At 48.0% G+C, this 26,649-nt stretch overlaps 1 protein-coding gene across 5 annotated transcripts in view; it reads right to left on the bottom strand.

Annotated features, from left to right (window-relative positions):
• Positions 1-2,643: 2,643 nt before the first annotated feature.
• DIP2C (disco interacting protein 2 homolog C) overlaps positions 2,644-26,649 on the bottom strand; it is a 364,898-nt gene continuing 340,892 nt past the window's right edge. For 3 of the 5 annotated variants that reach the window (XM_036841828.1, XM_036841831.1, XM_036841829.1), the window contains 7 exons: positions 22,658-22,687; positions 21,207-21,268; positions 12,530-12,587; positions 11,028-11,102; positions 9,032-9,206; positions 7,298-7,421; positions 2,644-4,702 (listed from right to left, as the gene is read on the bottom strand). In XM_036841828.1, the coding sequence (XP_036697723.1) occupies positions 4,450-4,702; positions 7,298-7,421; positions 9,032-9,206; positions 11,028-11,102; positions 12,530-12,587; positions 21,207-21,268; positions 22,658-22,687 (777 nt within the window). In that variant the 3' untranslated portion in view covers positions 2,644-4,449. The remainder of the gene's footprint in view (positions 4,703-7,297; positions 7,422-9,031; positions 9,207-11,027; positions 11,103-12,529; positions 12,588-21,206; positions 21,269-22,657; positions 22,688-26,649) is intronic. The other 2 variants (XM_036841830.1, XM_036841832.1) reach the window with 1 other exon arrangement.

The following is a 26,649-nucleotide window of genomic DNA, read 5'->3' as shown; positions in this document are numbered from 1 at the left end:
CTGCCCCTCAGCGGCTCCCCTGCATCTCCCGAACGTCTGCTCGGGCTGGTCTGGCCCGCAGAGAACACACGCCCTGGTCCCCCCAGGGAAGCTGGACAGGCCCAGAGATATCTGTCAACACGTGTCAACACCAACACGAGGTAGGGAAACGAAGCAACATGAGGGGAGTTGAGGCCAAGCCTGGATCCTCTGCGCCCGCACTGCCGGGCTTCCCTTCCTCCTTCTCACTTTCCATTTCTGCTCCTTTGCTTTTCCCCTGGTCAGTCTGTCCCCCGAGCCCGACAGCCCCACGTGGGGCCCCGCGCTCTCTTCACAGGTGACAAGTGAGGAGCTGCGGAGCTGAGCCACCTGCCAGCCTCCTGCCCCGACGAGCAGCACGACCGGCCCGGCCGCAGATGCCGTCCATCTGCTAGAGGCCTCTGTGCCAGCCCTGGGTGGGCCTCTGACTCTCCCCCATGAACGACCGAGTCAGGGGTGACAGTGATGTGCAGTATGGAGGGGGGAGGGGAGGGAAAGGGGGGAGCCGAGGGGTCACCGAGACATGGGGGATCCACCCCAGCCAGAGGAGCTGATGCGTGCACCACCTCGAGGGGTCACCACCACCAACCACCGCCCGAGGCAGCACGGCCGACCCAAGTCTCTCGCTAAGGTATCGTACTGACTTGGTCTTGCCCAGTTATTTTGTTCATGGATTAACCTTAAAAACGGAAAGACAATAAGAGGTGAACTGAGGGGCCCACTGGACTGGAGCCAGAGCGGCCATGACGGGAAAGATGCCCTCTTGGGACCCAGCGCCCGCCTGGGGGCCGGCAGGAGAGAAAGGGCTGGCCCACAGGTGGGGACCGGGGCTGTGGGTTCTGCTGAGAAGATATAAGTCGAGACTACAAGTCACAAAAGACGTGGGTGTCAAGGAAACGGAACCTCTCTCCTCGGAAGCAGTGACACCACGTCCCTTGAGGTGGACACACCACCCGACGTGGGACACCAAGACATCAACGAGGACGGTAAGACCCAGAATGATGATCGACCAGCTGACCAAACTCCTGACTGTGTCCCCAGACCTCAGCATTGTGCTGGAGGACGCAGAACGCGGCATCAGAAGAAACTCTACGCATGCACAGGAACACACACGCTGCACAAAGCACGGCCACACGGGGCGGTTCTGTGTCAGCAACCTTCTGAGTCACCCAATGCAGGTGGTCTGCACCAGCCACCCACTTTTATACCCCCAATTAGCGCGGGACGGTCCTGGTACAAGTGGAATTCTAACACATAGGCAACTCGGGTGAAGCCTGTTGATCTGTGTGCAGAATCAGTTCTACTGATTTTCACGTGTATTAAACTTATGCTTTTGTAACCATTAGGCTGGAGGTCAGTTAACCCGCTACTACTTTTTTTTTTTTTTTTAAAACACCTTTATTGGAGTATCTCGCTACTACTTTCCAAGAGATGAAGCCAAGATCAAAACAAAGATAATTTGGGTTGGAATCGTCAGCGAGACCTATGTCCTGGCAAAGCTTCCTGCCGAGGAGCAGCAGAGAGTATGTGCACACAGACTCACACTCCTTGTTCCTAAAAGTTACCAATAATCTGTACACTTGGAGCAAAATATGAACAAATATATTTAGATATATTTAAAAGAATTAAAAAAAACATTTCACAAAACATTTGTTGCCATAGGAATATTTTTAGCAATAAATGCCCACATCAAAATTTAAACATTGTTCGAAGTATGATTATCTGTACTGATAAGTAATGCAACAAATTATGTAAACAGAGTCAGATACATTCCTGGTAGGAGTCACTTCCTTCCTGGGATGGAAGCTGGCCCAGTTTTCCAGGGGACCAATTAAGAAACTGCTATTTTCAGAGCAACAAAAATAAAAGCTTTTATTTGTTCATTTGAATATAAAACAGGCGTTATCACAGATGTACAAAGCTTACTGGTGGTTTAACATACGAGAAGGTTGCCGTCCTTTGCACATAAAAATTTTGTTTGAAACCGTGATTGGTTGAGTACATGAATTTCTCTAACCAGTCACCACACTATGAAATAACGCTGCTAGCATCCAACTGGTAAAAGGGACCGTTTCCCTTGGGTAAAGTGTCAAGCAGGATTAAATAGATATAATAAACAAGCACCATGAGGAAGCCGCCCTGTCGGTTGGTCTGAGTCTCAGTGATCACTGTGTACCCTCCTGTGTGCAAGGTGATCACACGGTTTTGTCTGACTTCAAAAGCACAAGGTCACAAGACAAACACTGGTTACGTTCTCATGAATGACTCATCCACAGCACAATTCCTAGTACAGAACGATCTTCCTTTATTGCTAAACGGGTGGTACTTAGTGTCTCCTTTCCTTTTTCTTGCACAACAGAACTTGGATCCCAGCCCTGAGCCCTCTGGACCTCAACGCTGACACAGGACAGCAGGACCGACCTCACCCCACCTCGCTGGGCCTTGCGAGTCACCTGCAGTCCTGCTTCCTCATCAGTGTCGGACCCGAAACCTTAAACCCCTCCCCCTACACAAGGTGGGCATGTGTGTCTTTCCTGTGTGTGGTGGGGTTTTTTCCCCCTTAGGAAGCGAAAGACTGTGGGAATGTGTATCTGAAGCATGTAGAGAAATATTCATACACAGCAATGAAGTCAAACAATATTTTAAAAATCAAATAACTTGTGGAGATGGAACAATGCACCCCACATGCAGACAAATTTTTAAAAAATGCCACTTAAAATTTTAACAGCAATTAGCCTTGGATCTCAGAAGTCAAACAAAACTCTCTTGTAGCAAAGGGCTCACTGCCAGCACACAGAGCAAAGGCAGATAAGACAACCTCACAGAAAGGGTCTCAGTCTTGCCAGCAGCAATCTTAGTCATGCAGACCTGACACAGCCCCCGTGGGGCGCACTGGGGCAATTACAAAGTGAATCTCGCTCGGACAGCTGATACTTCTTCCTGGCTGGACGCAGACGGGCTGATTCAGTCCGGGAGTGTGCGAGGAGCTCTGAAAGTTCCAAGGCGTGTGAGGCGGCAGCAGCAGCAGCAGCAGCAAGAGATGGAAATCAGAAGCGTGTCCTCGCAGGAGGTGCAGTGACGGGAGGGGATTGGGGGCCTCCTGCCCCAGCCAGTGGCTCTGTTGTCCCGGCAGCGGGGGCGGCTCCCCAGGCACGACCCTCTCCTGGTGAGTCTCTTCCCTTAAAGCCGCTGAAGGAGTCAGCACAACCCGCTGCAAATGACCACAGAATGACATTCCTTTTCATACCGAGGACCAAAAAAAGGTGACACAAACAAAAATGATGGGAACATTGTGCAATGAATTCTTGAGCCGAGAGAGCGCGTGCTGTGGGCCAGCTGCTCCCCAGGCCGTGCAGTGCGGTGGGCACGCGGCACTGACAATCCGTGGAGACCCCGCAGCAGAAGGAAAAGTGCACGTCCAGCTCCGATCCGCCACCTCTGAGGCGACAGCGCCACTTGCTGGTCTCTGGTTCCGGAGGAAAGGTTCCGACTGTGTTGCTGGCTGTCTGGCCGCGCACACCAGCAACGGGCGAGAGTCTATCTACAGTGCAGTGGAGGGGACGCCATGCAAGTGACAGGTTCTGCGTTTTAAACTTTAAAATCTCCTTTGTTCTTAGTGAATTTATATTTCATATATATATATTTGTTGTGATGCTATCCACGCAAGATAATACAACACTTTTTATATTAGCAAACATTACAAGACTTTAATATTCTTGAATGTTTTCTCTGTTATACTTCTAAAGAGATCAAAATAAATTAAACGTTTTGTACATAATTACATATGAAGTTAACTTATTTTATCATTTTAGTTTAGTACAAAGATATCTGCAAGGTAATTGCCGAAATACACCTTATTTATAATTTCTTCTCATTCCATGCTAAAATTCAAAGGCCGATTATTAGCCTGTTTCTTCAGCACATTTCTGACAAAGAAAGCTGCTAAAATCTAATTGGAAGGTGCTATTTGGAAGGTTTTCTCGTACCTCAACAAACTGTCCTAGAAGGATGAGCTCCAGCAATGGCTTAAATTAGTAGCAGGTCCATGGCATTAAGATTTCATGACACATTAAAACAGAGAAAACAATTCTTTGTCACACTACATAAATTGTTTAAAAGAACCCATCTGGAGGGCAGAATATTTTTTTAATTGCTATTTTGGCTTAACAAAATACCACATTTACGAAGAAAGCACTTATTATCCAATAATTAAAAAAAAAGAAAAAGTTTTTGAAATGGGCTTTTCCAACAAACTGAAGGCAGTAACGCAAAGTCCTTCTGAGCAAACTTCACATTTCTCGTCTCATCCCCATGCCGATCAGGACGAGTGGAAAGTCTCCTCCCCACCACTTGGCAAAGGCTCCGCTCGGGAACTCGCCTTGGCGCCTGCACACTCGCGACACTGAGCAGATGGCCCGCCTCTGGGAGCGTCTACATGTTGTAGGCCACGTAAATGGGGTCCAGCTGGTCGGCCAGGAAGCCGTCGCGGAGGTGCATGCGCTGCTTCTCCCCCCGGGAGTTGATGGGGATGACGCCGATGTCCACCACCACCACCACCCCCACCACCAGGTAGTGCTCCTCCAGGACCACGTTGGTCACCAGGGGGACCAGGTCCAGGGCTTCCTGCTCGGACCCGTCGAGCTCAACCACAACCACCAGCAAGTTTGTCCAGGTGAACACAGCACTGGAAGAGAGAGAAGCATCACTGTACAGCGGGGCTTGAACTTAACGATCCTGTTTTCTTTTCCAGACGTTCCACTGGGTTCTTTGCGGACCTGCCTGGGCGCTAAGCCTCCTCAGGCCTGTTGGTTCCTGACCGGCTCTCACACTCCCGTCATCCGCACCTACCGACCTGCTCTCACGGTGGCAGCCCCACCCCTGCCCTCCCTGGATGCACGCACGAGGCCCCTAAGGGTGGAGTCTGTCCCGCCAGGTGATTGGGTCAGCCTGCAACATGGTCTGTGGGCTTGTCGCTGAGGCTAGGACAGCGGGGGCACTGGGGCTGGTCCTGACTTGCCTCTGCCACCAAGGGGATGAAAAACGTGTGCAGAAGAGCTGCCAGCCCCTGGCCCGGCTGACCCGTGGGCTCCAGCCACGCTGGGGTCAGATACCTCAGCGGTCAACTGCAGACCCAGGGCACATTAACTGATTCCTGTTTAAAGTACTGAGTTTAGGATGAGGGCAATGCAGTGAGACCTGACTCATGTGGGGTAATTCCTGAAGAACTCCAGAGATTCACCCAGAGGTGTCTTATTTTGGATCTTTCAACAGGAGGGCCACCCAGAGTATTTTGTCTGCCCAATTTGTTAAAGCCTAAGAACAGTGTTTTACACTTTAAGCCACTTTAACATCATACAGTTGGGCTTTTAAAACGTGGTTGTTTAAGCACCTTAACACACACTGCCCCTGGCCACGGGAGCCGCGTGGAGGACAGGCCAGGCTCTGGGGCCCTGCAGTGGGCTGTGGGGATCTTTCTCTTGCCAGACACAGAGAAGGTTCTATCTCAGTTGTGAGGCAGGAAGCACCTGGGAACATTCACTATTGTTCCCTGAAAGCATAGGGTATGCCTATTAGGAAAAAATGAGTATTTTGTTCAGTGTGGCCAATGAATACCTGAAAATGAAAGGGAAACATTGGAGAACGTGTTCAGCAGACCCCTCCTTCTGGATTTTGCTTTGTGACGAGCGTGTACACCTAAGGGAACAACCTTGTGGGGCGCTGTTCCCGAGAAGAAGTGCCAGCGCCGAGTCCCAGGGCACAACTCCCAGGCACCGGGCACCGCTCCGCACGGGCCGCGCCTTGAGCCCATGAATCACATGTGACTACTCTGATGCGCGCTGGGAACAATCTTATCCGGGCATTTGAAATCGATGGCGCAGCATCAGGACCAGCTCAGACTCCACAGTTAACTGGGGAGGGGGTTTGCTAAGAGGCCGCGGGCTGCTGCCGGCTACTCTCTTTCCACCGGCGCTCTGCTGGGGCCGCAGTGGCTGAGAGGGTCGGGGGGCTGGACCGTACTCAGTGAGGCAGTCACAGATGTGACTTGGCATCACATCCTTCTTTCTCTGCATGACGTGACTGATGGGGGCACCCTGTGTGGGGGCCACAGGCAAGGGGGAGGGAAATAACAGAACAGTTGTGCTGCACAGACTCCAAGAGAGAGAAACCCTTCGGAATAAAACGCAGCTTTATTCCGCGTCACAGCATCTAAGCAATGCTCAGAACAGAAAGGAGAAACCCACGAGGGGCACCCCTGCCACACACTTTTAAGTGGAAACGGCACCTTTTCAACTAGATAGAAAATACTCGAGGGAGGCAATACAAGCCAGTCAAAATTATTTTCTTAAGAATACAAAAATGGAAAGCTGTGATTGGTATTTGTAGCTATTTAGATGGAAACTGAGGTGGGCCCCGGCCAGTTTCTGGGCTGATGCCTTTCTGGGGTTTCTGCCCTCCTCGACACACGAGTGCACAGCCAGCGGACTTGTGCTTCGGACGGGCTCCGTCACTGCTCGTCCTGAAACGCGGTACCAAGCGGGGACGAGGCGCTCCCGTCCACCCGACTCTTCTGTCTGCCAAGTCCTCTGTGCAGTGCAGTGCATGGCCAAGAACACCAGCCTGCGTCAGCTAACAAGAGGCAGCCGACAATCTCAGACCAACCCACCTGCCGAGAAAACGAGCAGTTTTCTCCCGAGAGGTTTTGGAACAAGCCTACCCTGGGGCTCCTGCCCTGAGCTTCCAGATGGGCTCCATCAGGCCTCTGCCAGTTCAGGGACTAAGGGAATGAGCAGACCTGCAGCCAATGGCGCTGAAGCCACTTTTCACTCTCAAATGCCACGTAAAGGCCCTGAGGAGGTGGTAAGCGCTGCAGCCCCCAGGCCAGGCGGTGATCTGGGCACACTCACACGTCACAGCCAACCAAACGGCCAGGGAGAAGCATGGCCTGCAAGGCCCCTCACCCTCAAGGGTGGCTGGGGTGGGTGACCTGTCACTGACAACCCAGTGACGCTGGCAAACGCGGCCTCTCCTGGAGCCTAAGGTCTTCCCACAGGCATGCTGCATTTAGGCTCCCGCGGACAGTCTATTTCCCCTACATCATGCTTTCCTTAACAAAAAACCAAATAAACGGCTCCCTGGAAACACCGCCCAGCCGTCTGTATGTCACTCTCGGGAAAAGCAACAACTCTGCACTAGGAGTGCTCTTCAGAGGTTCAGGTTCACCCTGGAAAGCTGACTCCGCCCAGGACCCCGTGCCCTCGGGCTGCCGCCCCCTCCTCACCATTCTGTGACGCTTTTGTGGGCTCTGATGACGGAGGTCTCGATGTCTATCGGGTGATACCTCATGCCGCGCAGCTCCATGGCCTCATCTAGGGCCCCCACCACGTAGAGGGCGTCGTGGCGCTCTGTACAGGGAATGGAAACCGTGTGAGCTTCACCGCAATGCCACTCAAGCCGCTTAAAAAATAAAAAAGACTACCCCTGAATGCGAAAGAGATGCAAAGAAAAGATCACTGAGCAAGGGATGCTGTCTCCCTTCTACCAGGGAAACTCTGCAGCCCGAGGCTCTCAGGGAGAAGGTGCAGGCGGAAGTGCTGCCTGGCTCAGCGCTGGCCGCAGGCCTGCACGTCCCTCCCCTCATCCCACAGGCGTAGCCTCCACACGCCGTCAAGTGCGTTATCACACGGCCCTCAGCAGCATCACCACCGCCGGGACACGGGCCAGCAGACCTGCTCCCTGGAGTCACATGGTGAGGACCCAGCACAGCCCAAGTTATGCCCAGTTCCCTCTGGTGCCAGCACATGAGCTCTTAACTCTCTTATTACTGCCTGTCTGAGCGGGAAGAGGAAGCATAGTTTCTGAGACTGTTCATGAACAAAAATTTCCTTAGCTCATGTAATTGTTAAATTTATTCTCATCAGCTGTGCAAACCTTGGGATAATGACAACATGCAGTCTGTCCATCTTTCCTTAAAAACAAGGAGACGTCTTTAATCTTTAGACTAGTAAATATATCATGGTGAGTTTGAGAGAAGTGACTGACATATAAAATACCAGAAAATAAATCTTTTCCAGTTTAAGTCAGATGAGATGGAGGCAGTTACTTGCTGGCTTCTAACCACAGCTGCCGTGGGGTATCCCACTGTTCCAGCCCACGGGCTCCGCAGGATGGGACCTGCCCTGCCTCCTGGGAGGTCTCGGTGCTGCTAAGCTTAGTTCTTCAAGGAACCCCAGATAGCACCCTCAAGTAAAACAGTGTACGATTTTCCCAAATTGAAAATGCAACACCAAAATATCTTGTACTTTCCCCCTAAATTCATGCTGGTTCAGCCAGGTTGGCATAGCTCCCATCAGACAGGTGGGTCAGGAAGGCTCGCTGACTTCTGGCTTTGAGTCTGGCAGGATCTCACCAAGAAAGCTCAGGCCCCATCTCTATGTAATACCCAAGTCCTGTCTCTGTTTTTAGTGAAATAAGGAGTGGAGTAAGGATTCCAGGATCAGCAAAGACTTAAAGAGCAGGCAGGCTCTTAACGTGTTAGTTCTGCATAACACCCACGCCCAGCGCCAGCCCCTCAGAGCTGCAGCTCCCCTCGGGCACCTTGTGGCACCAGGCCTGCTGGACAGGTGCAGAAATACAGAGCACCCGAGGCCAGCACCTCCCGCCCTGGAAGAGAGCAGCAGGGCTTCAGGAGGGCCTGGGCTGGGCTGGTGGCTCCAGGATTGGCGACAAGTCTGTGAGCTGCACTTACAGGCACTTGTTGTGGACAACACGGCACCTGGCTCTTGCCCCTGGTTTTAAACGTGTTCCTGGCTCACATGGGAGCACAGAGCACGTGGCATGCAGCTTCCACTGCTGGATGCACTTGCCCTGAGCTGGCGCTCTCTCACCCTCGGCTGTTTTCAGGCTGGCTTGCAGCAAGCATGCACGCACGCACATTCTCCCGGGATTGGGATCCCAGACCCCAGACGGGTTTCCGGGGTCTGAGGACCTTCGTGCCGCCTGTCGGGACTCTCACCTCCGTTTGCATCAGTGAGTTCAGTTCTCCGCAGGAACCCCAAATAGCCCGTTCGTGCCCAGACTGTCTGTGTGTCTCCAAAACTTAATCTTGAGTTGAAGTGATCTGACTGGAGGGATTCATCTCCGTAAATAGTGAAATAACCACTGGCATTGTGGGCACTGTGAACCCAGATCTGGTAAGGAAGCAAAATATAACTGGATAAGTTAACCTGAGATGATCTCCAGGGCAGAAGCTACTTTTACAATTTGATAGATTATATTCAGTGCTATTGAAACTGTCCTTGCCCTGCAAAAACAAGACGATTCCAGTTTCTGGGGAGACACAGATGCCACAAAGTTTACTGAAACGAAGGCATGACAGCAAGCTCATGGCTGAGCGAACAACCAAGCCATCATCTGTTGAGAATTCTATTAAAGCAGATGGATTGAGGGCTTTTGAAATAAACATCAAATGAACGAGGTTGTATGAGTTTCCTTGTATTTATTCAAATGTACTGATTGTTCCTAAAAAGCAAGCTGGAAAAATGTTAAAAAGCTTTGCGATTTACTTTCCCTTTCACTTGGTTTGCATACTTCTAGGAATATTATATTGTAATAAAACAACACAACACAAAACAAACTCTAGAAGGGAAAGGCACTGTAACATCAAAAAATGGGGGACAAAAGTGCCTGACCGTGGAAATGGGAAAGAAAGACCTGCTGACAAGGTGCCGACCACGTGGGCTGAGCAGAGCCAGGGACAAGGCACAGGAGCCCATCAAGTCCGCACAGATGAGGCCCGGAGGAGCTGGGGTCTAGCCAGCGGCCCTCAGTCACGCCTGCTGAGCAACGAGGAAGCAGACCAGAGACGGAGGGCACCCCGTCGAGCGAGGGGAAGGAAAACCATCTCTGTTAAGACACGTTCCCAGCAGAACATCAGGGTGCAGTGGTCCCTGCCCCTCCGCCCAGCGCGCCCGCTCAGCTCCAAGCAAGGCCGCCCGCTGTGAGGACAGCAGCCGCCGGGAGCATCCCCAGGTGCCCGAGATGGCGGGTGCTACATCCCAATTTCATTCCTAGACATATATTTAAAGCAAATTCCTAAAATATAGTGCAGCTCACAGACTAGTTCTGATCTTCACATAGAGACAGACGAGTGAGGGGCCAAAAAACTGCCCAAGAAGAAAAAGGGTTTGGGGAGTGAGCAGTGGTTAGGACTCACGCCTCATCACTATTCACCCCTTGACGAGGTACACACGTGTGCCCAGGGCACCACTGCAGGAGAGTGGCGGGGCTGGTGTGCTGGTCATGTGCCAGCTGTGGCAGCCTTTTGTGTGTGGCCAGAACGGGTCAGAGGAAGGGGGGAAGCTGACCGAACAGTGGGCGGCACCTGCAAGAGGGTCCTTGAGGGCAGGACAGGGTCACTGTGGGCTTGGCCTTGGAGAGGAAAACGGGGGGGTGGGGAGGGGAGGCAGACATGTCAGAAGAAACAAGTCCATCAGGGAGAGGAAGGACAGTGTAAGGCAGAGGCGGGCACGCCTGGCCGGCCGAGCAGGGCAAGCTGTGGGGATGACAGCCCAGCAAGGGTCTCCTGCAGCCACACGCAGCCAGCAGCGCGCAGGATGAGGGGCCGGGCGCGGAGTCAGCGGCTAGGTTCATCGTCAACACAAGGGAGCGGAAGTGACTTTCTGACCCAGATAAACACCTGTTGTGTACCCAGCCCGCCTGCCACGGTTGTTGGTACTGTTATGATTCTGGGGTTGGCAAGATTCCCTCTGCACGTTCTCCATCGTGTTCCTGATAAAGGACTTCCCTGCTGTGAAGGCAGCAGGCACGTGGAAGACAAACCAAGGGCTGGGAAACAAGGAAACTCAGTCCACTCACATGAAGTTTCCTCTTTTCTAAATTTTTTGAAGAGAATCTATGATACTCCTTTAAGGAAATCCTACTTTGTAATCCTGAACTTTCATGGACACCCTGTACCTCACCTCACCCAGGTGTGAGTCCCCAGAACTCACCTCACCCAGGTGTGAGTCTCCCAACGGTCCTTTTGTTTCTGGATTGGCAATTATGATCCGAACCCCTGGAAGTATCTATGTTGGAAAGAAGAGTCTCATCAGCGGACAGACAGGTAGATACTGCACAATCAACCTTGACCTTGCTTTCATGCCATGTGCCTATTTTCCTGATTAAAATGGTTTAGAAAGTGAATGGCTTTAAATCAAAATTATATACAGCATTATATAATTACAGCAAAACAATTACATTTCATTGTAATTATTACAGTGACAGAGCCTCTGTTAAAGTGATCCTAAAATTAAGAATTTGAACAAAAACATGATAAATGATATAATTTAACAGGCTCAATGCTTGCAAAATAGGATTTAGTGGAGCTGCTTTGTGGTGTCCAGAAGAGACGGCCGTCACCACCCATGCGTCTGCCGAGCCACGAGGACACCACGCCTGCGGCTCTGCCCCTCTCCTCCACCACACTGCCCACTTTTCCTGCTGGTAAACATCTTCTAGTACAATGTTGATATGAAGCACCTCCTTCTTAATGGACGTTTAGCTCAGAAATGCTCCACATTCCACTGAAACCACGTAATGAAGCAAAAGCTGATTCTGGAAATTTAGAACAGAACCCGTCTCAGTTCAGCTAATTAACACTGTGCGGTTAAGATAAGGTAACACATCTGTGGTGAACGCTCCTGGAACACGTCTGACGAACGGCCCGCCAGACCGACTTGGGTGGGTGGGTAGCGCTGTGTCCCACCTTAGAGTCAACTTAGTACCAAGAATTCTAACGGGCAGTCATGTAGACACAGACTGTAAAAGGTCCAAAAACAATATGCTTTTAGAATTATGTTAAATGGAGAAGAGATCTGACGATTGGGGCCAAAAAAGAAATTAAAAAAAGTCTTCAATTAGGGTTAAATACGTTTCTTGCATTTAGTTCTATAAACAAGATAACCACCGTTGCAGGAAAGACTAGCTGTCCCCTGATAACCATTCTTTGTCCAGCTCCACAGTAAACAAGCCCTGATTGTTAGCCAGGCCCGCATTCAAAACCAATGTAGTGCTGCCAACCTGCCTTTCAGCTGTGGGTGACAATGCCCAGTGACACTTAAGTGTGAGTGAGGCGGCTGAGGAGCTGTCCTCACAGTCTGCACCTTCTGCCTCCTCCTTTTTCTGCTTCTCCTCCTCTGGCTGGAATGTGCAAAAGGAAGGCTGGAGCTGGAAAAGCCACTCTAGACCCTGAGGCACCCTTGGGAGGGGAGGCCAAGACATAAGATGCCACGGTCCCTGGTGGTTTCTTCTACATGAGAAAAAACCCTAACTCATTGAAAACATTGTCATTTTGAGTTTCTGTGCTCATGGCCAAAACCAGTCCTGATATACTACATTCAAGAAAACATTTTTGAAAAAAAAAAAATCTACCATCTATTTCTTGAATTTTCAAAGCCCATAAACTGAGACTTGTGTTTATATGGACATGCATACGCCTTCCTTCAATACTTACTTTTCCTGATTCCATTAGGGGCAAACTATGAGGAGATCCTCTTTCTACTAAACGGACTCTACAAAGAGAAACAGAAGGTGTTACTGTGTTTTCTGTACCAGTGCTTCCCTTCCTCCACATCCAGCACTTGGTCAATGCCTGGCAGTTTGATGGGGAACGTTAACTCTGCTGATGAGCATTACCCAACGCAAAGATAGTCTAGAAGTCAAAGAAAAAGCAGTCGATAGTAGAGAGGAAACAGCGAGGGCCACCACACAGGCCACGGAGAATGGAGATGCAATCCCACCTACCAACCTGAAAAATGACTGGGAACGATTCTGCATTTAAAGTAACCAGGGGTCGATGCAGTGCTTGCAGAAAAGGGAAAGAATAAGGATTAAACTGCATTCCTCAAAGAGCTGCCACCCCTGTAACAGCGATGCCTGGTCCTGAAACACTCACGGCCCTGCCCCTGCAGACCACAGGCAGGGCCTCAGACACAGCAGCACAGAACCCACCTCCTCAAACAGGTGCACTAGAGAGGACCGGCCAGTTCAGACAGCAAAAGCTCCTTTTAGAAAATAAGCTCTTTTCCATTTAAAAACTGTTCACTGGTGATTTAATCTTAAAACTGTGGAGGACCTTGGTGCCAGTCACAACCTGAGCTCGCTAAGTCCTTCCCAGCTGCGTTATTTTAACTATTCTATGACTGGTTTTACATCTCTCCATGTTACTTTGAGACTGTGATGCTGATCATTCATCTACAGGCAACTTTTATTTAAGGAAAACGGAGTGAAGGGGAACCTGCTGGGATGCTTGACTGCAGAACACGGAGGGCGTCAGCAGGAGGATGGGGCCAGGGAGCGCGGGACTGTCAAATTCACCAGCGTGACCCATTCTTTGTATCAGCACAGATCTGCCCCCATAACTGATAAGCGTTGCTGAAGGGGGATGGGCAATGAAGGAAGGACGCTGAGAGTCACAGCTTGGTGGGGTTCCTTCGCAGGCTCTGCTCCGGTCGCCCAGAGTGAGGGTCCAGGGCGCGGATGACAACATGAGCAGGAGGAGGGCAGACAGACAAGGTCCCGACAGAGACGGGTGTGGGTAGGGCTCCCGTGCCGGCAGGCATCCTGGGGCTGCAGGCCTCTGAAAAGTAGCTGAAAAGCTCTTACTTTCAGGCAAAGGATGCCCTGCTTTCCAGCTAGCCTTTGGTGTGGTGTCTCGTGTTGCTGCAGACAAAAGTAGCAGAGGAGACCCTGGGAGGGCTGGAGGTACCTGAGTAGCTGCAGCAACGACGTAATGAGTGGAAGAAGTCACTGAAGCAATTCTGGATCATTTGATACCCATCACATGCTTCGATATTTGTCTCTAAGAAGACCCTGATGCTGACAGCAAGAGATGAGGGCTATCAAAGAAAAACCACCTAGATCTTACACTACTTAAGCCTTCCAGAATATGGGCACACCTCCTTTTATTGCACTTTGTTTGCTTTACTGCACTTCACAGATACTGTGTTCTTTTTTTTTTTTTTTTTACAAATTGAAGGTTTGTGGCAACCCTGCATCAAGCAAGTCTATCAGTGCCATTTTTCCAACAGCATTTGCTCACTTCATGTCTCTGTCACATTATGGTAGTAATTCTTGTAATATTTCAAACTTTTTCATTATTACTATTGCATTTATTATGGTGATCTGTGATCTTTGATGTTACTATTGTAATTGTTTTGGGGTGCCACGAATTTGCCCTTATAAGATGGTGAACTTAATAAATGCTGTGTGTTCTTACTGCCCCACTTACTGGCCATTCCCCGTCTTTCTCCCCCTCATTCCCTGAGACACAATGATACTGAAATTAGGCCAATTAATAACCCTACAATGGCCTTAGTGTTCAAGTGACATTCTTCTCAAGGAAAAGTCACGCATTTCTCACTTTAAATGAAATGGTGGAAATGATTAAGCTTGGTGAGGAAGGCAGGTCAAAAGCTAAGATGGGCTGAAAGCTAGGCCTCTTGCACCACCAGATAGTTAGCCAAGTTGTATATGCCAAGGAAAAGTTATTGAAAGAAATTAAAAGTGAACATATGAAACAGCCTTATTGCTGATATGGAGAAAGTTTTAGTGGTCTGGATAGAAGATCAAAATAGCCACAACATTTCTTTAAGCCAAAGTCTAACCCAAAGCAAGGCCCTAACTCTCTCGAACTCTATGAAGGCTAAGAGAGGTGAGGAAGCTGCAGAAGAAATTTAATGAAGGTCTTTTTTTTTTTCTTTTAAACACTATTTTATTTATTTATGGCTGTGTTGGGTCTTCGTTTCTGTGCGAGGGCTTTCTCTACTTGTGGCAAGTGGGGCCACTCTTCATCGCGGTGCGCGGGGCCTCTCATTATCGCGGCCTCTCTTGTTGCAGAGCACAGGCTCCAGACGCGCAGGCTCAGTAGTTGTGGCTCACGGGCCTAGTTGCTCCGCGGCATGTGGGATCTTCCCAGACCAGGGTTCGAACCCGTGTCCCCTGCATTGGCAGGCAGATTCTCAACCACTGCGCCACCAGGGAAGCCCTGCAGAAGAAATTTAGAAGCTAGCAGAGGTTGGTTCATGAGGTTTAAGGAAAGAAGCCTTTTCCATTACATAAAAGTAAAGGTGAAGCAGCAAGTGCTGATGAAGAAGCTGCAGCAAGTTATCCAGAAGATCTAGCTAAGATCATTCATGAAGGTGGCTCCACCGAACAAAAGATTTTCAGTGTAGATTAAACAGCCTTCTACTGGAAGAAGATGCCACCTAGGACTTTCATAGCAAGAGAGGAGAGGCCAATGCCTGGCTTCCAAGCTTCAAAGGACAGGATGACTCTTGTTAGGGGCTACAACACCTGGTGACTTGAAGTTGAGCCAATGGTCATCTACCATTCTGAAAATCCTAAGGCCTGTAAGAATTATGCTAAATCTACTCTGCCTGTGCTCTGTAAATGGAACAACAAAGCCTGGATGACAGCACATCTGGTTACAACATGGTTTACTGAATATTTTAAGCCCACTGTTGAGATGTGCTCAGGAAAAGAAACTCCTTTCAAAAAAACACTACTGCTCATTGACAATGCACCTGGTCACCCAAGGGCTCTGATGGAAATGGACAATGACATACAGGTTGTTTTCATGTCTGCTAACACGATATCCATTCTACAGTCCCTGGATCAAGTAGTAATTTTGACTTTTAATTCTTATTATTTAAGAAATACATTTTATAAGGCTATATAGCTGCCATAGATAGTGATTTCCCTGATGGATCTGGGTACAGGTAATTGAAAACCTTCTGGAAAGGATTTACTATTCTAGATGCCATTAAGAATATTCATGATTCATGGGAAGAGGCCAAAATATCAACATTAACAGGCGTTCAGAAGAAGTTGATTTCAACCCTCCTGGATGGCTTTGAGGGGTTCAAGACTTCAGCGGAAGAAGTAACTGCAGATGTGGTAGAAACAGCAAAAGAACTAGAATTAGAAGTGGAGCCTGAGATGTGACTGAATTTCTGCAATCTCATGAGAAAACTTGGACAGATGAAGAGTTACTTTATGGATGAGCAAAGAAAGTGGTTTCTTGAGATGGAATCTACCCTGGTGAAGATTCTGTGAAGATTGTTGGAATGACAACAAAGGACTTAGAATATGGCATAAACTTAGTAGGTAAAACAGGGGCAGGGTTGGAGAAGATTGATCCAAATTTTGAAAGAAGTTCCGCTGTGGGTAAAATGCTGTCATCGGCATTGCGTGTTACAGAGAAATCGTTCCTGAAGAGTCAGTTCATGTGGCGAACTTCATGGCTGTCCTATTTTAAGAAACTGCCACAGCTGCCCCAACCTTCAGTAAGGACCACCCTGTTCAGTCAGCAGCCAGCCACACTGAGGGGAGACCCTCCACCAGCAAAAAGATTATAACCCACTGAAGGCTCAGACGACGGTGAGCATTTTTTAGCAACAAAATATTTTAAAATTAAGGTATGTGCACTTTGTTTTTTCAGACATAATGCTATTGCACACTTAATTGACTACAGTACAGTGTAAACATAACTTTTATATGCATTGGGAAACCAAAAAATTCGTGCGACTTGCTTTATTGTGATATTCCCTTTACTGTGGTGGTCTAGAATCAAACCCACAGAATCTCTGAGGTCTGCCTGTATGCCAATAGGCTTAATGATGCCATCCTTCAAAAATAAACTACTGGCTGCATTAAGACAGAATTAAAAGGGACTAAAACTCTTCTAGGACCCAGGTAGCATTATGCTAATTTAGGGTGGGTTATAATTAAAAATTACCATTAGAGCACTAAGAATCTATGGAACTTCACCTGTAGCAGCTTTCAGACAGATGCGATGCTTGCAGGAAATATCAATGCTGGGAATGATAACTTTTTACAGCCTGCTGGGTCAGGAGGCTGCGCCTGTTACACTGAACTAAATTAGGCCAATTTGAGTAGTTAGGTTAAGTGAAGAAGCCTGTGTGTCCAAGTGCTGGCTGGCCAACTGTGGAGTCTGGATATTGGCAACTGGCTACAGATGGAGAAAGCAATAAAGAAAGAGGCCAAATTGGCTGGGAAGATTATGAGTGGGCAGAAGCAGGGGTGAGGAAAGAGGGAAAGAATGAAAGAGAAAGGGGCCGAGGTAACGGCTGGCTCAGCCCACCTAGTCTGGCTGCTGCTATGGGCGGGGCAGCTGGCCAGAGAGTAGGCTGGGTGTCCTACAAAGGTCAGACCATCAGGCCAGGGAAGGGAGCAAAACCTTTGCCAAAAATGAGGGTTGTTCTGGATAAGCTACGCTCTGCTGTTTGTCCACTCACAGCCACCACTCAGGTAGCTCTGGCTGTGGCACTATGACAGGGATGACTTCTGAGCGGGGCACCTGGTGTCATGAGTGGAACCAGGCCACCTGAGCCAAGAGTGGGAGCAAGTGCCCTGGCCTGCGACTCGAGCCCGGACGTTGTGCTTCTCCTCCTCTCAGACCCCAAGGTTCCCGCCAACATGGGGAGTGAGTCCATGGCCCGGTCCTCCTTCAGCAGTGGGACTGCTGGCCACGCACACTGGCCGGCCTCTGCCTCTCTGGCCAGCAGGCCTCCCCTGCTCTCGGAGTTTAGGAGTTTATCTTGTCTCCTGACCCTCCCTGCTGAGCCGAATCCTCTGAGGAAGGCAGGCAAATGGGATCTCAGCTGAGGATCTCACCTGAAATGTGGGAAACCCTACCGCTAAGAACTTCCTTGCGGCCTCCTGGCTGGGCTGCTGAGTGGTGGCAGGGACCTGGGCAAGCACGGAGGGCAAACGTAAGGACAGAACAAAGAATTTCTTCTCTGGTCAGTATGAAACGGTGCTCTCTGTCAGCGATTCACAGGCAAGCAGGAAGGGGGTGCTGGAATCACTCAGGGGTGGTCCTGTCCTGCCAGCAAATGCCACACGGGTGGCCGTTCCTCCACTTGAAAATATCCACAGAGCAAAGAGAAAACCACCCCTTACAGGAGGAGACAGAGATGTGTCTTTTGAAAGAGCTGGGAGCTACACACACACAGGCAGCACACACGGGAGGGCGAGTGACTCACAGAAATACAGGAAACTCAGGAGGAGACCTTCCCAGGCTGGCACCACGGGGAGGGGAGGCTCTCTCCCCCCCGGGACTGCGCCTGCCCACACACCGTAACCCAGTGGCTCTGGAGATGCGCCACAATCAGGAAACCACAGCACCTTCCCCACAGGAGGGCTGGCAGCGCCACAGCTGCTGTCAGGAGCCGGTCACTTCAGAACCACGGACAAGAGCCCAGCGTGGGCACGTCCTGACAGAGCAGGTCAAGAGGACGGGGGGTGCCGGGCTGCCCAGCGGCCAGCCCAGACACACAGGAAGAGGAGCTGACAGGGCCCAGCGGCGTGCACTGAGCAGCCAGGACGAAGTGTGCATGGCGTTCCTGCATCCAGGGTGGCCCTGGGCCGAGTCTCCCATGTCCCTGGGCAGCAGGGGGAGGACAGTGCCTTCCAGGAAGGGACACGGTAATTACTCCTTAACGTAAGACACCTATTTGGGTTTCTGCCCCCTTCAGAAGAAGGGGCCCAGCAGGAGAGAGCGGCGATGAGCCCGGGCATGCAGCAGGACCTCAGCCCGGAGGAGCTGGATGTGGCAGCACCAAGCCAGCCAGGGGAGCAAGGCTCCCTGCTGTGACTGCGAGAGGGTGCCTCCAGGGACAGAAACCAGCAGAAAACCCCGTTCAAGGGCAGGACTTTGCTTTGGTTTCTTAAGTCAAACCCTGATGAAGACGAGGAAGGGACAAGTCCCATGCACGTGTTTCTGGTGTCTGACAGCCCCTCAGCTCCCAGACATGCCTGTCCTCTGACGCAGGACAGAGCTGAGAATGTGAAATGCGAGCCTGGAGAGCGCTACAGGGACAGAGGCGGGTACGACTCTGAGGCTTTCTCATGAGGCCTGGACAGGGCGAGTGTGGGATCGCTCTGACACTGAGCAATGTTAGCCTGAATTGTGAAGGTCAATGACATTCCTGACAGTGTCACTAACGTATGACCGCACAGCAATTTCCAGTTCACAAAGCACTTTTACTTCTGTTTTGAATGACCAAGTCAGGAAATGTATGTATAAGAGATTATTTTACAGATTAGGACAAAAGTGTCACTTAAAAGGATATAGACTTCCCAAGGTCAAAAGATTAGGAAAAGAAACTCCTACTATGACTCAGGTCTCCTGGTTCTTTCTAGAACAGTGAAATCCATCTGATACTGGACTTTTATTACTTTACCATGATACATTGTACGGGTTCCAATTTCACTTTTCCTAAATCACAACTCTTCTCAATAGGAAGATTTGCCACACTGAAGATAGTTAAGAAGGTAGGTCACAAAGCTGCTAGAAAGGAGTTTCTAGATTTCTTTCCTTTTCCAGGAAAGAAAACTCCTTGAACCCCACTCCCAACCATCCCTGGTACTCCAGGAGATTTGTAACACACAATGGGACCAACTGTCCTTTCCTGATTACTATTCTTGTGAATAAGTCCGTTTGAGACTGTAACCTACTCTCTTAGGCCCCAAAGATCAGCAGTTTTAATCTAAATGGTCTTACAAATTAGATCTTCTTGTGTTTTGAGGGTCAGGTCACAGACAGAACTGCATAAATATTACTCAAACGGCGATTCTTTGACGAGCTGTTGTTCACCTTTTGAAGTTATAAAGTTTTTTTCAAATAATTTTTATAGGGAGTAAAGTAGATTTCTTTTTAAAGCCCAGAAGTTGTATTTGGAAATTTATGCCCCTGAAACACACTTACTTAATCTCTTCAGAGCTAAGTGTCTGCATTTTGAAAATGTTCTGGATGGAGCTCTGCTCTAGTGGGCCGGTATGCTCTTGGTGGGCCAGTGGTTCTCTCTGCCACCAGATGGGCTGTATCCTGTGATTCCCTGTGCATAGCAGGGTCTAAAATGAGGGCTACAGGGGCCGGGAAGCACCTCTAAGTGTGATGTGTTTAGGTGAATGCAGCGTTTCTTAGTCTCGGCACTGCTGCCATTCTGGTCATTTGCTGTGCAGCAGGAGTCTGTCCTGTGCACTGTAGGATGTTTAGCTGCATCCCTGGCCTCCGCCCCCCCCCACATGCCAGCAGTACCACTCCCCAGATTATGCTAATCAGACATGGCAACATGGCAACTCGTCCGCTGGGGGCACAAGCACCCGTCTGGGAACCCCTGGTGTGAGTGGGGGTTGGTATTCCCCAGGATACCTGAGCCTGCATGGCACACCCGGCCCCTTCTCAGCCCCTGCAGCTCTGCCCCCTACACACTCACTCACACACGGGACTCAGTATCATGGAAGAACACGCTCAGCCAGGCCAGGCTGGGGGCTCCTGGTTTCCCACCCACAACTTTCACTCTGCTCTCCCAGGTACTGTGAGCACAATGCACACGTCAGTAGGCACCACGTGAGGACATGCAGATAGCCGCACAGTATCTGGCCCTCACAACACGTCCACAAGCACCTCTAGTAATTTACAAAAGGACACCTTCTACTAGAGTTCACGCTTACTATTAACACGTCATAGAAACATCAATGAATGGGCATCTCCACAACTACCCCAAAGAAATGACCTAATCAATGGGGAAGTCTACAGGAAAATGATAGAATTCTCTCTTCCCCCTCAGGCACGTCAGGAGGGACCCCTTTGGGAGCAGAAGTTCTGCTAAAGATTCCTCATCTTGTCTCCACCTTCCCTCCCTCGAGGTGAACTCACAAGCACTCACCAGCAACACCCCCTTTCGTTCTTGCTCAAGGCTGCTTAGGAAGCTGCACAGAAAGGTCACCTGACTTATATTTTAGTTTTTCATGGAAATGCCTTGACACAAATTCTCAATTCATGTAAAGAAATGTGGGCAGAGTGTTGGTATTTTATCAGGTGCAGAATGGTGCCTGACTAGAGTGTTCAAGTAAAGGACCAAGTCTTCTGGGCAGACTGTGAGAAAAAGCAACTCTGGTTGCAACGGCTCTGGGCCAACCGTTGTCATTTGTGTCTGAAAACAAGAATTTGATTGCTCCACTGGGTACCTCACGCAGTAAATGTGGAGAGTTGTGAAAGCTCGCTCAATGAACCACCTTGTTTGGAGCAGATGACTCTGCACTCCTCCCCCTTCTAGAAGGAACCCTGCACGCCAGGCACCGAGAAGACAAAATCACAATACCTGTCGTGTCTCAGAGCTCTCATGTCCACGTAGACGGTGGTCGGATCGGGCCCCGAGGTCCCCTGCAAGCAAGGACACAGTGAGGTTAACACGAGTTTGCCTTGGAGGAGCTGGGTCTGTGCTTCCTACTGGCTAGGGAGCATTTCTCTGGCAAAGTCTGAACAAAACCCAAAAGCACTAAAACCACACCTCTCAACTGATAACCCAACTCCGAAAGGAACATCTTATTAAGATAATACTGGACTTTCACACAGCTTGACTGTCAATCACATTTATGAAAATTAGGAAGAAAAGGGGCATCTTGCCAAATAAAAGAAGGCAGAAACTACAGAGGCAGCATTTGGCAAAAGCAGGTCGCCGAGGACGTGAAGCATCATGTGCTGAGAGGTTTTCACCACATGCATCCCAAAAGGTGTATTTGTAGAGCTCAAGATACTGAAGCAGAACACGTGACATGAGCTGACAGATTAAGGAAGAAGAGATAAAAGATAATGACCTTGTTCCTTCTAGTTCTACTTGTGCCTTGGTTTTCCTCCAATGCGGGAGGCCATTTTTGCCCAAGACATAAGTCAGGGAGGTTGTGTGTTTACCACTGGCCATCTGGGCAGCACCCTGCGTTCTGAACTCTTTATTTAACACAGGGTCCAGAAACCTTATCCTGGCATCTTAAATCTCTTCAAAATATATGCTGAGTTGACTTCTGAACAGTGATCTCTGCTCATGTAAGAGCAATGGCATTAAAGCTACATTACAAACCAAAATTCTATGTACATTTCTTGGGAAAGTAATGCAATACCTTGGGTAGAAAAAGACAGAACCTAAGAAAAATCTGCCAAAAAATAAGGGAGCCTCTCAGAATTTATTTGAAGAACTACACTAAAATTCTTCACGAGAGAATCTTAATCTTATACCAAAGGCACGTTTAAATATAAGAAAAAGATAAAAATAAAGACACCTTTGTTGTACCATCTGGACCCCCCGATAATCCTCCCCACAGAGAAAGCACATGCAATCAGCCTGGAGGAGGAGCTGCACTGCCGTGTGGCCACGGCACCCTCGCTGATCTGTGACAGCTTGGGGGAGCCGTGCTACAGACCAGCGCTGAGTGGAGAAGCGGTTTGTGGTCTGAGTAATGCAAAGCACATAACCATAAGAGGCCAATTAAAAACAAACAAATCAGAAAACAGGTCACTAGAAATGGAAAATGAAATAAAACGGAGATGACCCCAAACTGATGGTATAAACGGAGGCACAGCGTTTGTCACAAACGTGAGACATCTGACGAGATCTGAGAAGTGACACCACGCTGGCTGTCAGCCCTCCTTGACCACGGGTCTAGAACTAGAAGCCCAGCCCATCTCTGCACTCAACTCCTAGTCTGCCCACTGCTGGGAGCTGACGAGACGGTGGTGGTTAGCAGGCACTGGTGTGGGTGAGCGGGAAATCCCTACCTTCTCGGCCAGCTTCCACAGCCGGTGGGGCTACAGCAGCAGGAGGTGGGAGCAGAGGAGAGGTGAGGACACCAGACCAACAGACACCGAAAATCCAGGACACACACAGACACATAAACAAACAACCCAACAATAAAAGTGGGATGAAGAAGAGAGAGGGGTGGGGAGGAAAATGCAAAAAGCAGGGAACAAAGTAAAAAGAAGATCAAAAACAATGTCAAATATGGAAGTCGTTAAAATCAATCACTGTACCATTAAAGGTTAAAAAAAATCTAAAAAGATGTCCACATATCCACAGAGCAACAGAGGAGAATAACAGATGACTAGCCACGGGCAGGTGGACCTGAGTAATTGCTTTTAATATGTATGGTCAGTGGGTTGTGATTTTATGGTACCTTTCTCTAGTTTCTTTTCTTTTCTGAGAAAGTGGGGAGTATGAATTTTATTGGCCAAACTTGCCAAGTGTTCCTCGTTGAAATAGTTTCAAGTTTCTTACTACAACAATGAAGGAGAGCCTGGAAGTTTGTGGATCTAAAATCAGGGTGTCTAGCCCTACTCACCTACAAGATTAGGACAAGAAAAGAGGTCAGAGTACGAGTGAAGCATGAATCAAACCTTGGGCTCCTAGGTGGTCTAGCTCAGCGGTGCGGGGAGGGACCCCCCAGTGAGCACCCTGATTCACCCTCAGCTCTGTCCTCAGAGACGCTGCCTCCATTTCCCTCTTGTCTGCCACGGTTTTGGTGCCCACCTCTGCCCCTGTTAAAGCATCTATACCCACGGGGGAAAGACTCCAGAAAGCAACGTGGGCAAACTACTCTGATGTTGTGTGTTCCCTGGCTGACCTGGTGTCTTTCCCAAACACTCCTAGAAAACTAGAACAGGGCCGAGTTCTCCCTTGGGTGTGGTCCTGACCCCGTCATCACAATCACTAGGTGGGCTCCAGAGACAACAGCAGCAGCAACAAAGAAGGAGCTCTTCACTCGGTTTCCTGAGGCTGCAATTTGTGAATAAAGAAGGCCAGACTGAAAAACTATCATCACTCAACTTCGAGGTAAGTCTATTAAAAAAAAAAAAAAAAAAAAGCAATGGTTCCAGATTTAAAAATTATGATTCCATCCTTCTCTCTGAGACTTCCTTCACTGTGGTAACCACGGCTACTGCTTTCTCTCAGCATCTCTATGTTCGTAAAACTGAGGCAGGACTCAAGGAAAGAGAACAGGGCCAGGAAAGGTGTGTGCACCTGGAAGGCACACACGACTTTCACTGGGTCTCTTCAAGCTGAATGAAATAATTTAAATAATTTCTCTCATGATTCTTTGAATCCCAAACATTAATTGGAACAAAACTAAGTCCATGTTCTCTCTCTAAATTATTCTAATTCACAATTTTTAAAAATAATGACTCAAAGTAGTATCTCAGAAAAAAAATACACATGACTGGGAACGAGTTGCCTATCTTGTAAATGTGTGGAGGAGATAACATCTGGAGCAAAATTGGTATACTGACTAATGAGGGAGACTGAACAAAGAGTTAACGTACAGGTGTTTCCAAGTTTCAAAAACCCTAAGGTAAAAAACTCTGAGATTTCAAGATAAATAGTAGGGAGTGTATATTTAACAAAATCTTCACTTTGCCAAAGAATGCAAGCTGGAGTTCCTTTAACTAAGGAGTATGCTCCCAAGTATTTAAAGATAACGGAATACTTCCAGAAGGGACCAGCAGGAAAGCAAAGCTATCTATTCCAACCAAAGTTTATCAGAAATGAAGACGAAACATGTTTGAAATTGCAAGTTATATTAATCAGAAAAGAGGATTAACTTTAATGTTCAGTTGTATAATAAAAAGTTACATATGGACATACAGTAAAAAATCATTTTTTCTTATTGTCATAAAAGCATATCAGTTAGGTATTAAGCACTTATTGAACAAATGAGTTATATTTAAATCTCAGCTGTAGATATACAGACTCACATCCCAAACACAGCACAGCCAATTCAACACAGTACTTATCTGAACACCTCGGCTGAGTGGTACTTTTCTATTCAGCAACTCACATACTGTAGCGTTAGTACAATCTAGTATTAGCACATAACTCCTTAAGCCTAAGTAGCAAATTCTAAGTAGAAACGTGATATAAAGACACAGTTCCAGAGTACTGACATTGGGCATATCTACTGTGCTGGTGTTTGAGGAGTTGAGGGAGTTTCCCATAACTGGGGGCACAGGAGGCAGCTCTGCAGGACTGGATTCCAGCAGGGTATGGGCACAGCAAAGTGGTTCATCAGTGGGCTCTTCCTCCCTGAACTTTAAGCAGTGTTTCTGCCTGCATGACCCCAAGCCACATTCTTTGGTCCTCCTAGCAGATCTGTGTATTAATAATGATCTTTTCACTATTTTAACTGAGATTTCAGCTTTCTTTTGATAAGCACTAGTATGGTGCAACTTTTCCATGCTTATACCTTTCATCTATTTGTGTCTTTATTTTTAAACCATGTTTGTTTTAGGCTATATATAATTGGGTCTTGCTTTTTAAAAATCCAACCTCATGATCTCTGCATCTTAAATGAAGCGGCAGAGGATTTATATTTATTAGATTATTGATGTGATTATGTTTAAATCTATTTTTTGTTGTTTATAATTCATCCCATCTATCCCCCCCACCTTTTCTCTGCCTTCTTTTATAGATCCATTCTCTCTCCTCTGTTCGCTTATTAGCTACAACTCTTTGTTTTTCTAATTTTAGTGGTTACTTCATGGCTTATAGCATACATCTTTAATTTTCCAGTCTACCTTCAAGCGATATTATACCAATTCACATGTTGGGAGAACCTTATGATAGTATACTTCCATTTTTCCTTCCCAAACTCTGGGCAGTTGCTGTCATCAGTTGACTTTTATACATGATATAAACCCTACAATATATTACAAGTTTTGTAAAGGCAGTCAATTACCTTCTAAGGAGACTTAATAAGAAAAAAGTCTTATATGTTTACCTATGCACTTGCCATTTCCAGCATTATTCATTCTTTTGTATAGACCCAGATTTCAAACTGGTATCATTTCCCTTCTGCCTAAAGGATTTCCTTTAATATTTCTTGCTCTGTGGGCCTGCTAGTAGTTGATTCTCAGCTTTTGTATGGCTAAAAAAAAGTTTGCTCTTGAAAGATATTTCCATTGACTACTATGAAATTCTAGGTTGACAGTATTTTTCTTTCAGTATTTAAAAGCTGTTTTCCACTGTCTCTTTGCTTACATTTCTGATGAGAAGTCTGATGTCATTCTCATCACTGTTCCTCTGTAAAGTGATTTTTTTCATCTGTCTCCTTTTAAGATTTTCCCTGTATCACTGGTTTTGGGCAATTTAGTTAAGCAGTTTCCTTCATGTTACATTAGAGCAGTGGGATTTGTGGGTTTATAGTTCCATCAAATTTGATATATTTCTTCATGTATTTTTTTCTAGACCACACTCTTCTTTTTCCTCTTCCATGGGAACTCCTATTATATGTATACTCAGTCCCTTGAAGTTTCCCCAGATTTCACTGATGCACTTTCCATTAAAAAATATTTTTTTCATGTTTCATTTTGGAAAGTTTCTATCTGTTCAAGTTCACTAATCTTTTCTTCTGCCATTGATTCCATCCAGTGTATTTTTCATCTCACATATTATAGTTTACATTTCTAGAAGTTCAATTTGAGGTTTTTTTTTTTTAACTTTCCATGTCTTTTCTTAACTTTCTGAATATGTGGAATACAGTTAAAATTACTTTTAGTGTCCTTGTCTATAAATTCAACATCTGTGTCAGTATGGTTCAGTTTTGATTGACTAATATTTCTCCTCATTGTGGATCTGTACCTGCTTCTTGGTATGCTTGGTAATATTTTTTTTTTTGCTGCACTGCGTGGCATATGGGATATTAGTTCACCGACCAGGGATCGAACCCATGCCCCCTGCTGTGGAAGCGCAGAGTCTTAACCACTGGACCGCCAGGGAA

This window comes from Balaenoptera musculus, chromosome 2, assembly GCF_009873245.2.
Source record: "Balaenoptera musculus isolate JJ_BM4_2016_0621 chromosome 2, mBalMus1.pri.v3, whole genome shotgun sequence".
In the NCBI taxonomy this organism is placed as follows: domain Eukaryota; kingdom Metazoa; phylum Chordata; class Mammalia; order Artiodactyla; family Balaenopteridae; genus Balaenoptera; species Balaenoptera musculus.
This window is presented reverse-complemented; position numbering and strand designations above follow the sequence as displayed.